The 15,601-nt window shown below is 47.8% G+C and overlaps 1 protein-coding gene across 6 annotated transcripts in view; it reads right to left on the minus strand.

Moving 5' to 3' along the window:
- LOC140729303 (arrestin red cell) overlaps nt 1-15,601 on the minus strand; it is a 111,911-nt gene that overhangs the window by 29,422 nt on the left and 66,888 nt on the right. For all 6 annotated transcript variants that reach the window (XM_073048914.1, XM_073048913.1, XM_073048915.1 and 3 more), the window contains exon 2: nt 2,031-2,061. In XM_073048914.1, the coding sequence (XP_072905015.1) occupies nt 2,031-2,061 (31 nt within the window). The remainder of the gene's footprint in view (nt 1-2,030; nt 2,062-15,601) is intronic.

A 15,601-nucleotide genomic window follows, 5' to 3' on the forward strand; every position in this document is an offset into this window, starting at 1 on the left:
CTCTCACCTACCGGACGCTACCTCACCCGTCCCTCATTCTGTATTGCTTCCTCTCCCTTCTCAGTCCTGATGCAGGAACCCGGCCAGACAGGACGACATCCCCCTGGAGATACTGTGTGACCCGCTGAGCTCTCCCAGCAGTCGGCTTCCCCTCCGTGCCTGGTGCATTACATCCTAAATCATCAAACTCCCGTTTGTCGGTGGGATCTTGCTGTGCACAGACGGGCTGCCAGATTAACTACAACAACTTCAAAGTCCAGGGGACATGAAAGTGGATAAATTAATGAACAACATACAGAAAATGCTGGTGGAAAGGGTGACAATGCTTTACTGTGTAGGCGACATGGGTTCAATTCCCGCCACAGCCTGTAAGGAATCTGTGTTCTCCCTGTGACTGTGTGGGTTTCCTCCGGCTGCTCCGGTTTCCTCCCGCAGTCCAAAGGCTGGTAAATTGCCCTGCGGTTAGGCTTGGATTAAGTCGGGGGTTGTTAGGCGATGCAGCTCGAAGGCGTGGAAGGCCATACTCCCCTGCAGTCTCTCAATAAATAAATAAATTAAATTAAACTCAGCAGATCGGGCAGCATCCGTAGAGGGAGATGAACAATCAACGTTGCAGTCCAAGACCGTTCGTCAGGGCCCGAGGGAAAGAGGACAGACGCCAGAATGAGAAGGTGGTGGGGAGAAGGGGGAGGAGAACAAGACCAGGTGAGGGAGGGGAGATGAGCTGAGAAGGTGGGATATAACAGATGGAAGAGGCAGAGGGAGGACTTTTCCCCCTTGGACCATGGGAAAAAGGGAATGAGGGGGGCACCAAAGGGAGGTGATGGGCAAGTCATGAGGGTGGGGTGAGAGGGGAAGCAGAATGGGAAATGGAAAAGGAGTGAAGAGGTGGGGGAGACAGAGGGGAGTGACTCACTGGTTGGAGACTACCCAGGCAGAATACGAGGTGTTGCTGCTTCAACCTGACTGTGGCAACAGAGGAGGCCGTGCAGTGACATCTTGGTGTGCGAAGGGGAAGTTAAGCTGAAATGGGCAGCCGGTGGGAAATCGCGCTTTTTGCGTCAGACAGAGTGAAGATACTTGACGCAACAGTCCCACAATCTGCCTCGGATCTCACCAACGTAGAGGAGACCGACAGACCCACAGGTCAGAGTCAATCAGAACCTGAATCAGGTTTAATATCTCCGGCATGTGTCATGGCAACAGTACAATGTAATACATAATGATAGGAGAAAACTATGAATTACAGTATATACATGTATTACGTAATTGTGCAAAATAGAAATAGAAACAGCAGTGAGGTAGTGTTCATGGGTTCAACGTCCATTCAGAAATTGGATGGCAGAGGGGAAGCTGTTCCTGATGTACCTCCTTCCAATGAGAAAAAGGTATGACCTGGGAGATGGGGGTCCTTGATAGTGGATACCGCCTTAGTCAGGCATCGCTCCTCGAAGACGGCCTGGATGCTGGGGAGGCTAGTGCCCATGATGGATGTGACTAGTTCACAACTTTCTGCAGCTTATTTCGGTTACGTCTTGTCTTGTCCATACTGCACCAACTGCTGCCACTGCGCTATAAACGTGCAGGAGCAGTGTGTGGTTAAGTGCCTTGCTCAAGGACACACACACTGCCTCGACTGAGGCTCGAACTAACGACCTTCAGATTGCCAGCCCAAAGCCTTAACCACTTGGCCAAGCGCAGCAGACCCCCACACCCCCCCCCCCCCCAATATCAGACAGTGATGCAGCTAATTAGAAGTGTTGCCTCACCTGGGGCCCTGAGTGGTGGTGAGGGAGGTGAAGGGGCAGTGGGCGTCACTGGGATAGGTGCTAGGAGGGAAGAGACGAGCGGACAAGGGAGTCACGGACACGGCGATCCCTTTGGAAAGCAACGGAGGTAGGGGCAGAGGGAAACGTGTGCCTGGTGGTGAGATCCCACCGTGGAAGCTCTGGAGAACGACGAGCTGGCTACATTGTATGAATATTATCTGTGTTCTGATGCAGACGGATACGAAACAACAAATCTCTTACCTTACAGTTCGGACTGGACTTCTTAAACACCCTGGAAGAGAGAAAGGGACATGTTAGTGTGCAGAAACTTCACCGTCACAGCATACAACTCTGTGATCCAACCTGCAGCTTGGAGACTCATTTAATCCTCATCCCCAAAGCTCCCCACACGATCATAAACCGCAGGTAGTTTGGACACAGCTCAGCATATCACCAAAACAAGCCTCTCCTCCATTAAATCTTGTCTACCCTTCCTGCTGGCTCAGTGAAGCAGCCAACAGAGACCCCTCCTTCCCATCGGGCAGAAGATACGAAAGCCTGAAAGCACATACCATCAGGTTCAAAGACATCTTCTACCCCGCGTTTGCGAGAATACTGAAAGGTCCCCTAGCATGATGAGCTCACAATCTTCCTCTGGCATCTCTCTGTCACGGTAACACAACACCCTATCACTCTTGACTGTACGTCTGTGGTCTTCTGCTGTCCATACACTTCCAGGTTCGATGTGTTGTGCATTCAGAGGTTCACACCACTACTGTAACGTGCGGTTATTTGAGTTACTGCCGCCTTCCTGTCAGCTTGAACCAGTCTGGCCATTCTCCCTTCACCTTGCTCATTGACAAGGCATTTTCACCCACAGTAAACACAAGATACACCGCAGACGCTGGGGTCAAAGCAACACGCACAACACACTGGAGGAACTCAGCAGGCCGGGCAGCACCCGTGGAAACGAGCAGTCAACGTTTCGGGCTGAGACCTTTGACTGTTCATTTCCACGGATGCTGACTTCCTCCAGCGTGTTGTGCGTGTTTTCACCCACAGAACTGCCACTTACTGTTTATTTTTGTTTCTCACACCTATCTCTGTAAACTCTAGAAACTGGTGTGTGCGAAAATCGCAGGAAATCAGCAGTTTGAGATGCTCAAACCACCCAGCTGGCACCAACGATCATTCTGCAGCCAGTCATTCAGATCACATTTCTTCCCCAGTCTGATCTGAACAACAACTGAACCTCTAGACCACGTCTGGATGTTCTACGCATTGAGTTGCTGCCACATGATTGTCTGATTAGATATTTGCATTAACACGCAAGTGTCCCTAATGAAGTGGCCACTGAGTGTATATTCTGCATTCTGTTAATGTTTTTCCCTTATATTATCTCAAGGTACCAATGTATTTGAAAATCACCTGTATGGACGGCTTATATTTCTTACTTAACTGGTTACATGTCACAATAATAAACCACTTCCAGTAACAGTACCATTAGGGCACTGTTGTGGGCTGTTGGACGGTTGAGAGGCCAGGATCTAGGGGCCTGCATCCTTGGATCAAAGGCAGGAGATTTGAAACCTCATCCAGATGGTCAACATTGCAAAACATTTTCCTCAAGGATTGCCGGAGGCTGGCGGGGACAGTGTCTAAACTGGGAAATGGTCATCCTGAAAGAGTGAAACCTTGCGGCCGCCAGAACCAGGGTGGGTCCTGTTCCACCGGCAGACTGGACCCATCAGAGGTCATGATGCAGTGCTGCAGAGGAGGCTTAGTGGGATCTCCAACGTCAAACTGGAGCCCATGGGTTGTGTTATGAGACTTCGGGGGTGAGAAGCTCTCCTCCTGACCACTGCCCGTTGTCCTGGCAAATCATGAGACCGAGGTGTGGGAGCAGAACTCAGCCTGAGACTGCAGAGAGCTCACAGCTCAGCACATCACAGGAACCATCCTCCTCTCTAGGGACACTGTCTACACGTCAAAGTACGCATGCGATATACAACCCTGAGATTCGTCTTTCTTACAGGCTGCCACATAACAAAAAGCACAATTAAGCATTAAAACTTGAAGACTGTCAAGCACCCAGTGTGCAGGGGGAAAAAAAACAAAAAGTGCAAACAATAAAAATAAGCAAATAACATTCAGAACTGTAGTTCATGGAACTGGGTTCACGGCTACGAAGCCAGTCACAGACAATCCAGGAGCCCATTAGTTACAGGCCACAGCCTCTGTTCAGTGCAGAGATGAGTGAACCTTGAGGAGCAGTGAGCTGAACTGGCCCGACACCCTGACCTTTTCAATCTGGCCCAGTGCTCAGATCAACCAAACCTCCGGTCGTTCCTCGCTCTCGGACCCGGGCACTGCCACCTTGCCTCGCTCTACAGCAGACCATTCCAATTTGGCCACTTTGATACGCTCTCGCACCCGGGCACTGCCACCTTGCCTCGCTCTACAGCAGACCTGTCCAATTTGGCCACTTTGATACGCTCTCGCACCCGGGCACTGCTACCTTGCTTCGCTCTACAGCAGACCTGTCCAATTTGGCCACTTTGATACGCTCTCGCACCCGGGCACTGCTACCTTGCCTCGCTCTACAGCAGACCTGTCCAATTTGGCCACTTTGATACGCTCTCGCACCCGGGCACTGCCACCTTGCCTCGCTCTACAGCAGACCTGTCCAATTTGGCCACTTTGATACGCTCTCGCACCCGGGCACTGCCACCTTGCCTCGCTCTACAGCAGACCTGTCCAATTTGGCCACTTTGATACGCTCTCAGGCCTGGGCACTGCCACCATGGTAAAGCGGCCAGCATAATCTGACCCCACCCACCCCAGACATTCTCTCTTCTCCCTTCTCCCATCGGGCAAAAGCTACAAAAGCCTGAAAGCACCTACCACCAGGCTCAAGGACAGCTTCCATCCCGCTGTTATCAGACTCTTGGCCTCACAATCCACCTCATTATGATCTTGCACCGTATTGTCTACCCACACTTCACCTCGCCTGTAGCCGTTACACTTTGTTCTGCGTTGGTATTGTTTTACCTTGCTCTCTCTCAGTGCACTGTGGAATGATCTGACAGTATGCAAGACAGGCTGTTCACTGTAACTCGGTACACGCGACCATAATAAACCAATTCCAAAACTAAGTCACGGGGGGAGGGAGGGATAGATAAATAAATGAAGAACAGCTACTTCCCTTCAACCGTTCGGTCCTTGAACCAACCAGCACAACCCCGATCACTAACTCGGTACAGCAGCCCTATGAACAGAACGCAGAGCAATGGGCTTCTTTTGCTGGAGTTGTTTTTCTCTTGGTGAAGGGGTATTCAACATGTGCTTTATTTGTGAATGCCGCTCACCATGCTCCTGTGTGGCTGCCATCATTATGGTTTTCATTGTACCTGTGCGTACCTGGACTTGTAGAAATGACAATAAACTCCACGTTGACTTTAACTCCTTGGATCACACTTTGCAAAGCCCCCACCTCTACCAGCTGGAAGGGCTGTGTTTTGTGAGCTCAAAACGTTAAACAAATGCAGTCTGAAATGCGAGTCTAACTTCTGCTTACTTCAAGCGAGCTGTGCAGGTGTCACGTGGTAACGTGATGCTCAATACTATTCACATATAATCCACAGACAATTATTTGAATGAACAAATGTCTAATCAAATTACACACATGTGCCTAAGACTTTTACACAGTACTACATTTGTCACCGTGGAGCAGAGAGTGAGTTTGTAAATCTGGAAGGAGCAAAGGATGTTGGGAATGGTGAGGGTGGAGCGCTGCGGGAGGGGTATGGGACAGGTGGCAGAGGAGGAATGCCAGGTGGGGTGGTGTGGGTGCAGACATACCCAGTCCTGAGACACCAGGCAAGGCCATTTGATTCCAAACAATTGGAATATTGATCATTACAGAATGTCTCTCTGGTACTTCCTCTCCTTACCCCTTTTCCCAACCATGATTCCCCTCTCCCTGCCCCCTTCCCACTCTCGGTCCACAATAGAGACCCAGATCAGAATCGAGTTTATCATCACTCACAGATGTCATGAAATTTGTTTTTTTTTGCAGCAACAGTAGAGTGCAATACATAAAATTACTACAGTACTGTGCAATAGCCTTAGGCACCCGAGTCTTTTGCACAGAACTGTAACTCACACACAAAGTAATATCACCACAGATAAATTATCAAATAATAAGGTGCATTTATGACGCAAATCAAAGATTAAACAGTATACCCTATACCTATAGAAATATGCCAGAATCTTTGGTGACATACCAAATTTCCTCAAACTTCTAATGAAGTTAAGCCACTATAGAGCCCTCTTCACGATTGCTTCTATGTGTTGGGCCTAGGATCGATCTTCAGAGACGCTGATAGCCGGGAACTTGAAAACCGCTCACCACTTCCACTGCCAATCCCTCAGTGAGGACTGGTGCACATTCCTCTGACTTGCGCTTCCTGAAGTCCACCAACAATTCATTCACCTTGCTGACATCACGAGCGAGGATGTCCCTGCGACACCACTCAACCAGCCTTTCCGTCTGACTCGTGCACCCTTGTCACCGTCTGAGATTCAGCCAGCAGCGGTGGCATCACCAGCGGATTTATAGGTGGCGTTTGAGCGGTGCCTGGCCACACAGTCACGAGTGAGTCGAGAGAGCAGAGCAGTAGGCTAAGCACGTGTCCTTGAGGTGCACCCGTGCTGATTGTCAGCGAGGAGGAGACATTGGCTATGGGGTTCCCATACACAGACTCAAAAGATCAGGTGAAATACAACTTTCCAGCTCTATGCAACAGCAAATTGACTTTAAGCAGCAGGATCTACTGCCGGCAAGCTTCCATCACTGCTAGGTTAATGGCACTTAGAGTCACTGACCTGTTTCAGCTCAAGCTGATATACCTGCCATTGCTTTCATCAACACAGTCGTGAATTTTAAGTAATTGGGCAGAAGGAGAAAGGCTTCTGTTGGGAATATAATCCATTAAGGAAACAGCATTCTAATTGCACATAATGACCCCTGCATCATTGCCCAGCTACAACGCGAATATTCAACAGCAAGGCAGGGCCATTCGGTCCTCAGAAAGCCGTGTCTTCCCCTCAATTCTGAGCAAGTACTCCACATTGTCAGCCCTTCAGCCCATCATGATGTGCTGACCTCTTAACGCACTCCGTTCCATCTAATCCTTCCCTTCCTCCCTCCCTCATATTCCTCCATTTTTCTTTCACCCATGTGCCTATCTAAGAGTCTCGAAAATGCCCCTAACGTATCTGCCTCTACCACCACTCCTGCACTCACTACTCTGTATGTAAACAACAACTACCTCTGATATTCCACCTCCCCCAATACTTTCCTCTAATCATCTGAACATTTTGCTGCCCTCACACGAGTCATTTCCACCCTGGGGAAAGAGTCCCGGGCTGCTCAATGTATGTGTCTCATCATCCTATACACCTCTAACAAGTAACTTCACATCCTCCTCCACTCCAAAGAGGAAAGCCCCAGCCCACTCAACCTTTCCTCATAAGACGAGTTCTCTAACCCAGGCAGTTTCCTGGTGAATTTCTTCTCCACCCTCCCTAAAGTTGCAACATCCTTCCTATAACGAGGTGACCAGAACTGAACACAAAATTCCAAGTATGATCTAACCAAGGCTTTATGGAGCTGCAACATTACCTCACAGCTCTTGAACTCAATCCGCTGACTAACGAAGGCCATCACACCATACACCTTCTTAACCACCCTACCAATTTACATGCCAACTATGAACAACCTATGGATGCGGACCCCAAGATCCCTCTGTTCCTCCACACTGTTAAGGACCCTGCAAATTCGACCTTCCAAAGTGTACCACTTCACACTTTCCTGGACTGAATTCCATCTGCCACTTCTCAGCCCAGCTCTACATCCTGTCAATGTCCTGCTGTAACCTACAACAACCTTCTACACTGTCTATCAACCTTTGTGTCATCTGCAAACATTCTAACCCACCCTTCCACTTCCACATCCAAGTCATTTACAGAAGTCACAAAGAGCAGGGGTCCAAGAATTGATCTCCGGGGTACACCACTGGTCACTGACTTCCAGGCAGAACATGCCCCATCTACTACCAACCTTTGCCTTCTGTGGGCAAGCCAAATCTGAATCCATGCAGTCAAGTTTCCCTGGAACCCATGCCTTCTGACTTTCTGAATATGCCTACTGTAGTCCTTACTAAAACCCACATCCACTGCTCTACTTTCAATTTATTTTATCACTTCCTCCAAAAAATTCCATCAGGCTTGTTCACCACTTTCCCAGACTGAGCAGTATCTGCCACTTCTCCGCTCAGCATCCTATCAACGTCCCGTTGCAACCTTGAACAAACAGAAGGTTCGAGAACTTCTCCGCACTGAGTAGAGATGTGTGTCTTTCATTCTGGCTGCAAGGCTGAAGTTCCACTATGTTTACACACGTCCTGCAAAGTACCGAGGGGCACGACGTAGCCTCCAAGTTCTTGTTCCTCATTTACAAAGAGGAACTTGGGCAAAAACACACCAAGGATGTGTTGACACTGGAGAGGGTTCGAAGGAGGTTCAGAAAAATTACCCTGGGATTGAGAGACTTAGCACATGAGGAGCGTTCGATGGCTCTGGGCCTGCACTCACAGGACTTCAGAAGAATGAGGGAGGATCTCATTAAAAACTATCGAATGTTGAAAGGCCTTGATAGAGTGGATGTGGAGAGGATGGTGGGAGAGTCTAAGGCCAGAGGACACAGTCTCAGAATAGAGGGATGCCCACTTAGAACAGAAATGAGGAGGCATTTCTTTAGCCAAAGAGTGGTCAGTCTGTGGAATTCATTGCCACAGGCAGCCGTGGAGCCCAAGTCATTGGGTATATTTAAGGCAGAGGTTGATTAGTCAGGGCATGAAGGGATACAGGGAGAAGGGAGGAGATTGGGGCTGAAAGGGAAATGAATCAGTAATGTATGGCAGAGCAAACTCAAAGGGACAAAAAGCCTAATTCTGATCCTATATCTTATGGTCTAATATTGCAATGGAAAGGATGAGCAGCCTTAGGTTCCTGAGAGAGAGCATCTCAGAGAAGCTAGCATATGAAGGCAGCACACCACATACAAAATGCTGGCAAGGTCTCACCAGGTCAGGCAGCATCTACGGAAGGGAGTAAAGAGTTGACATTTCGGGCAGAGATCCTTCATGAAGACTGGAAAGAAGGGGGCAGAAGCCAGAACAAGAGGTATGGGAGGAGTACAAGCTGCTAAGTAGGAGTACAATCTATTACCTACCAGCTTGTGCTCCTTTCCCCTCCTAAAACCGTCTTATTCTCATTTCTGTCCCCTCCTTTCTGATGAAGAGTGACACCCAAAACAACAGCGGCCACTCTCCCCCCCCCCCCCCCCCCGGTACACTGCTTCGTCAGGTGAGCTAAACCAGGTGAGGGCAGCCGGCGGGCCTCATACCCCCGTGAGGTAGGGACGACTGGGCAGATGAGATCTACAGTGAGCTCCAACGGCCAGGAATGTGGTACGGCAACGCTCCGTGGACAAGGCACAGAGGACGTCATGGTCATCCACTGCGACCAAGTTCCTAGTTTGTGACGCTTGCTCGTACCACTGGATCCGGACTTCTGAGGTCGAGAGAGTGGAACTGCCCCAGTGCCACGGCTTCTCTGCTTTAAAAACTCTCCCACACACATTCCCTGTCATCACCGGACATGACGGACATCCAGCAGTTCCATGCACTGGGTAATGGTCAGATCTGTATGAGCAGTATGCAAGACGAGCTGTTCACTGTATCTCAGTACACGCGACCATAATAATCCGATCACAACTCACTTTCGCCTCAAGAGGCTTAAGCATCTGCTCTTTGCATTGTACCCCTTTGCCGTGTGGTGTTTGAGGCACAAAGCAGGCGAATAAAAGGCATGTGTACACTGAAATAGATTAAACATAATTAAGTCTGGGTCCTGGAGGGGTTAGTTGGTTGCAGTCTGCGGGAGACCAGCAGAGGGCGCTAGGATCAAAATATAAGCGACTGCGGAAGCTGGATATCCAAAGCACTGCTCAAGTCAAAACTGCTGGAGGAACTCAGCAGGTCAGGCATCTGTGGAGGGGGAGGCAGAGACACAGACAGAGAGACATTTAAGTTTTTCTTCCAGATGCCGAAACATCTGTGTTAGTAGGTTTCCAAATCAAATTGTACAGAAAACCCCTGCTTAATAGCAGTTTCACGTACTGAAATTTGCCCTTATAGAGTTTACAAAAATCCTATCAAAAATCTGAGATACAGAACAAAAAAAAATTATCTATGAAATTTATGTGAAAGAAAGCAAACAATTAAGCAAAAAATTTACTTTTTATGAACTTACATTTCAGTGACTAGTGGGGTACCGCAAGGGGTACTGCAGTTGCTGGGTCCCCAGTTGTTTACAATATATATTAATGATTTAGACTAGGGAATTAAATGCAGCACCTCCAAGTTTGCGGATGACACGAAGCTGGGCGGCAGTGTTAGCTGTGAGGAGGATGCTAAGAGGATGCAAGGTGACTTGGATAGGTTAGGTGAGTGGGCAAATTCATGGCAGATGCAATTTAATAAGGATAAATATGATGTTATCCACTTTGGTGGCAAGAACAGGAAAACAGATTATTATCTGAATGGTGGCCAATCAGGAAAAGGGGAGATGCAACGAGACCTGGGTGTCATTGTACACCAGTCATTGAAGGTGGGCATGCAGGTACAGCAGGCGGTGAAAAAGGCAAATGGTATGTTGGCATTCATAGCAAGAGGATTTGAGTACAGGAGCACGGAGGTTCTACTGCAGTTGTACAAGGCCTTGGTGAGACCACACCTGGAATACTGTGTGCAGTTTTGGTCCCCTAATCTGAGGAAAGACATTCTTGCCATAGAGAGAGTACAAAGAAGGTTCACCAGATTTATACCGGGAGGTGGGGAGGAGATGCATCTCTACAAAAGGAGGTGTAAGGCGCTCCTTCCCTCCGCTAGCCTGCAGGTCACCCTTGGGCAAAGTGTAGCAGCTACTTACCCCCACCCACCTCCAATTCAGGGTCACGTGAAGCCATGGGAGCAGGTGGTGGATGGTTGTATGAGCAGCCGGTGCAGATCACAATTCCTGGTTATGTGACCACTGACACCAGGCAGACAATCTCTGAAGAGTATTGATAATGGCTGGGGTCACCCGTCTTGTAAAGACACTGCCCAGAAAGCAATGGCAACCTATTTCTGTAGAAAAAGTTGCCAGGGACAATCATGCTGATTGATGAATCTCTTAAATGCCCCTAACATATCTGCCTCGACCACCACCCTCTGACATTCCCCTATACTTTCCTCCAGTCACCTTAAACATACGGTTACCGTATGAGGAACGTCATGAAAATTCACTCTGAGCATAACCATGAGAAAGACAAGAATGAGGTCAGTTTGCCAATATTTTCATATCTGAAAAAAACATCGAATTGGAAACACATGACCAAGTCATGGACAAAGATTTTTTGATCTCTGAAGACAACTCTGTGCTATAAAAGCCCACGGCGATGGCAGGGCTTTTGATGTATCAGTGATACTCGGCTGGTGAAGGATTGTCTGCTCCACTGGACCTGCTGAGGAAGAAAGGGGCTCTGACAGGACGACAGGAAAACTTCCCAGGGAGAGTGCAAGGTGCAGGGAGTTGTACAGTGTGGAAACTGACCAGTTGGCCCATCAAGTCCACACTGACCACAATCGGTTTAACACTGTCACGCTTTCTAAGGTACACAGAAAACGTTTGCTCTGGGTGCCAGATCACTTACCGACTTGTTACGAGGGAAAATGATAACAGATTGCAGAATAAAGCATTATAGTTACAGAGAAAGGACGGTGCAGACAATGAGCAAGGACCATGATAAGGTAGTTTGCAAGGTCTCAAGGTCCATCTCATTGTACTAGGTAAATTTATTATGAAAATATGTAAAATGCCACCATTTACAACCCTAAGATTCACTTACTTGCAGACACTCCTAGTAGTACAGAGAAATACAATAGAATCAATGAAAAACCACGCACAGATTGACAAACAACCAATGTGCAAAAGACAAATGTGTTAATTAATACAAGAAATAAATGATACCGAGACATAGGTTTATTTATCAAGATACAACCTTGCATGCCTTTGACCCATCTGCCGAGGAAACCCCGATTTAATCCTGGCCTAACCACGGGACAACTTACAACTAGGAAACCGGAGCACCCGGAGGAAACCCATGCAGTCACGGGGGAGAACGTACAAACTCCTCACAGGCAGCGGTGGGAATTGAACCCAGGCTGCTGGTGCTGTAAAACAGTGTGCTAACCACTACGCTACCCACTCTGCAGGGTTCTTGAAAGTGAGTCTACAGGTTGGGCAATCAGTTTGGGGTTGAGGTGAGAGAAGTTATCTACGCTGGTTCAGGATTTGACTGTTGAGAGGTATTAACTGTTCCTGAATCTGGTGGTGTGGGTCCTGAGGCTCCTGGACCTCCTTTCAAGGTCAAGTCACTTTTATTGTCATTTCAACCATAACTGCTGGTACAGTACACAGCAAAAAATGAGACCACGTTTTTCAGGACCATGGTGTTACATGACACAGTACAAAAAGTAGACTGAACTACGTTTAAAAAAAACAACACAGAGAAAGCTACACTAGACAACAGACCACTGGACAGTGGAGGTCTTTGGTGACGGATGCTGCTTTCTTGTGGTAGTGCTTCTTATACACGTGGTGAGGAGGGCTTTTCCTGTGATAGACTGGGCCGTATACACCACATTTTGTCGGCTTCTCTGTCCTTGAGATGGTGTTTCCACACCAGGCCCTAATGCAACCAGTCAGGATACTTCACTGGGATCTTGGGGTCCGAGTCCATAGGACACACTCAAAGCTGCTGCACAGTTTGACTGTGTGGTTAAGGAGACGTATGGTGTTTTGGCCTTCATCGGGTTTAGGAGCCTAGAGGCAATGTTGCAGCTAAATAGGACCCTGGTCAGACCCCACTTGGAGAACCTTGCTCAATTCTGGTTGCCTCACTACAGAAAGGATGTGGAAACCATGGAAAGGGTGCAGAGGAGATTTACAAGGACGTTGCCCGGATTGGGGAGCATGCCTTATGAGAATAGGTTGAGAGAACTTGGCCTTTCCTCCTTGGACCGGCGGAGGATGAGAGGGGACCTAACATAGGTGTATAAGATGATGAGAGGCATTGATCGTTTTTTTTTGTTTGTTTTTTTTTTGTTCTTTTTTTTATAAACGCAGAGAGTGCTGACTGCGTGGAATGGGCTGCTAACAACGGTGGTGGAAGCAGATACGATAGGGTCTTTTAAGAGACTCCTGGACAGGTAAATGGAGAGAAAGAATAGAGGACTATGGGTAACCCTAGGTAATTTCTCAGGTAAGCACGTTTGGCACAGCTTGTGGGCTGTACTGTGCTGTAGGTCTTCTGTGTGTCTAAGTTTGCCAAAGTTTTAAATATCAAGCCATATCTGCACAAACTTCTAAGAACGTGGAGGTGCTGCTGTGCCTTCTTTGGACCACTTGGTTGCTCACCTTGTATCCCTGGGCAATTCACCAAGACTCTCCTCCAAACGATCAACAATACACTGGTCAATAGACAATAGGTGCAGAAGTAGACCATTCAGCCCTTCGAGCCTGAACCGCCATTCTGAGATCATGGCTGATCATCTACTATCAATACCCGGTTCCTGCCTTGTCCCCATATCCCTTGATTCCCCTATCCATAAGATACCTATCTAGCTCCTTCTTGAAAGCATCCAGAGAATTGGCCTCCACTACCTTCCGAGGCAGTGTATTCCAGACCCCCATAACTCTCTGGGAGAAGAAGTTTTTCCTTAACTCTGTCCTAAATGACCTACCTCTTCTTCTCAAACCATGCCCTCTGGTATTGGACTCTCCCAGCATCTGGAACATATTTCCTGCCTCTATCTTGTCCAATCCCTTAATAATCTTATATGTTTCAATCAGATCCCCTCTCAATCTCCTTAATTCCACCGTGTACAAGCCCAGTCTCTCTAACCTCTCTGCGTAAGACAGTCCAGACATCCCAGGAATTAACCTTGTGAATCTACGCTACACTTCCTCTACAGCCAGGATGTCCTTCCTTAACCCTGGAGACCAAAACTGTACACAATACTCCAGGTGTGGTCTCACCAGGGCCCTGTACAAATGCAAATGGATTTCCTTGCTCTTGTACTCAATTCCCTTTGTAATAAAGGCCAACATTCCATTAGCCTTCTTCACTGCCTGCTGCACTTGCTCATTCACCTTCAGTGACTGATGAACAAGGACTCCGAGATCTCTTCGTATTTCTCCCTTACCTAACTCTACACTGTTCAGATAATAATCTGCCTTCCTGTTCTTACTCCCAAAGTGGATAACCTCACATTTATTCACATTAAACGTCATCTGCCAAGTATCTGCCCACTCACCCAGCCTATCCAAGTCACCCTGAATTCTCCTAACATCCTCATCACATGTCACACTGCCACCCAGTTTAGTATCATCAGCAAACTTGCTGATGTTATTCTCAATGCCTTCATCTAAATCGTTTATGTAAATCGTAAACAGCTGTGGTCCCAAAACCGAGCCCTGTGGCACCCCACTAGACACCACCTGCCATTCCGAGAAACACCCATTCACCGCTATCCTTTGCTTTCTATCTGCCGACCAGTTTTCTATCCATGTCAATATCTTCCCCCCAATGCCATGAGCTCTGATTTTACCCACCAATCTCCTATGTGGGACCTTATCAAATGCCTTCTGAAAATCAAGGTACACTACATCCACTGGATCTCCCTTGTCTAACTTCCTGGTTATATCCTCGAAAAACTCCAATAGATTAGTCAAGCATGATTTGCCCTTGGTAAATCCATGCTGGCTCGGTCCAATTCTATCACTGCTATCTAGATATGCCACGATTTCATCTTTAATAATGGACTCTAGCATCTTCCCCACTACTGATGTTAGGCTGACAGGACGATAGTTCTCTGTTTTCTCCCTCCCTCCTTTCTTAAAAAGTGGGATAACATTAGCCATTCTCCAATCCTCAGGAACTGATCCTGAATCTAAGGAACATTGGAAAATGATTACCAATGCATCTGCAATTTCCAGGGCCACCTCCTTTAGTACCCTAGGATGCAGACCATCTGGACCTGGGGATTTGTCAGCCTTCAGTCCCATCAGTATACTCATCACCGTTTCCTTCCTAATGTCAATCTGTTTCATTTCCTCTGTTACCCTATGTCCTTCGCCCATCCATACATCTGGGAGATTGCTTGTGTCTTCCCTAGTGAAGACAGATCTAAAGTACTTATTAAATTCTTCTGCCATTTCTCTGTTTCCCATAACAATTTCACCCAATTCATTCTTCAAGGGCCCAACATTGTTCTTAACTGACCATACCGAACATCCAAATCTTTCATGTATATTCCAAACAACTTGGGTCCTCCCATCACAAAAAGGACATTCCTCCATCACTCACCAATCCACAGTCCTAGTAAGAGAGCCAATATGAAATTGTCCAGCTGAAGACACAACAGAGTGTTGTGGACACAGCTCAGCACATCACAGAAACCAGTCTTCCCACATGGACTCTGCTTTACTGAGGCATTGAGAAGTGTAGACAATGGGCATAATCGAAGACCACATCCACCCAGACAGTCTCCCTTCTCCCCTCTCCCAAAGGCAGAGGATACGACAGCCTGGAGGCACCTACCACTAGGCTCAAGGGCAGCTTCTATCCTCTTGTTATTAGACTATTGAATAGACCCCAAATA

This window comes from Hemitrygon akajei, chromosome 6 (genome assembly GCF_048418815.1).
Source record: "Hemitrygon akajei chromosome 6, sHemAka1.3, whole genome shotgun sequence".
Classification (NCBI taxonomy): Eukaryota; Metazoa; Chordata; class Chondrichthyes; order Myliobatiformes; family Dasyatidae; genus Hemitrygon; species Hemitrygon akajei.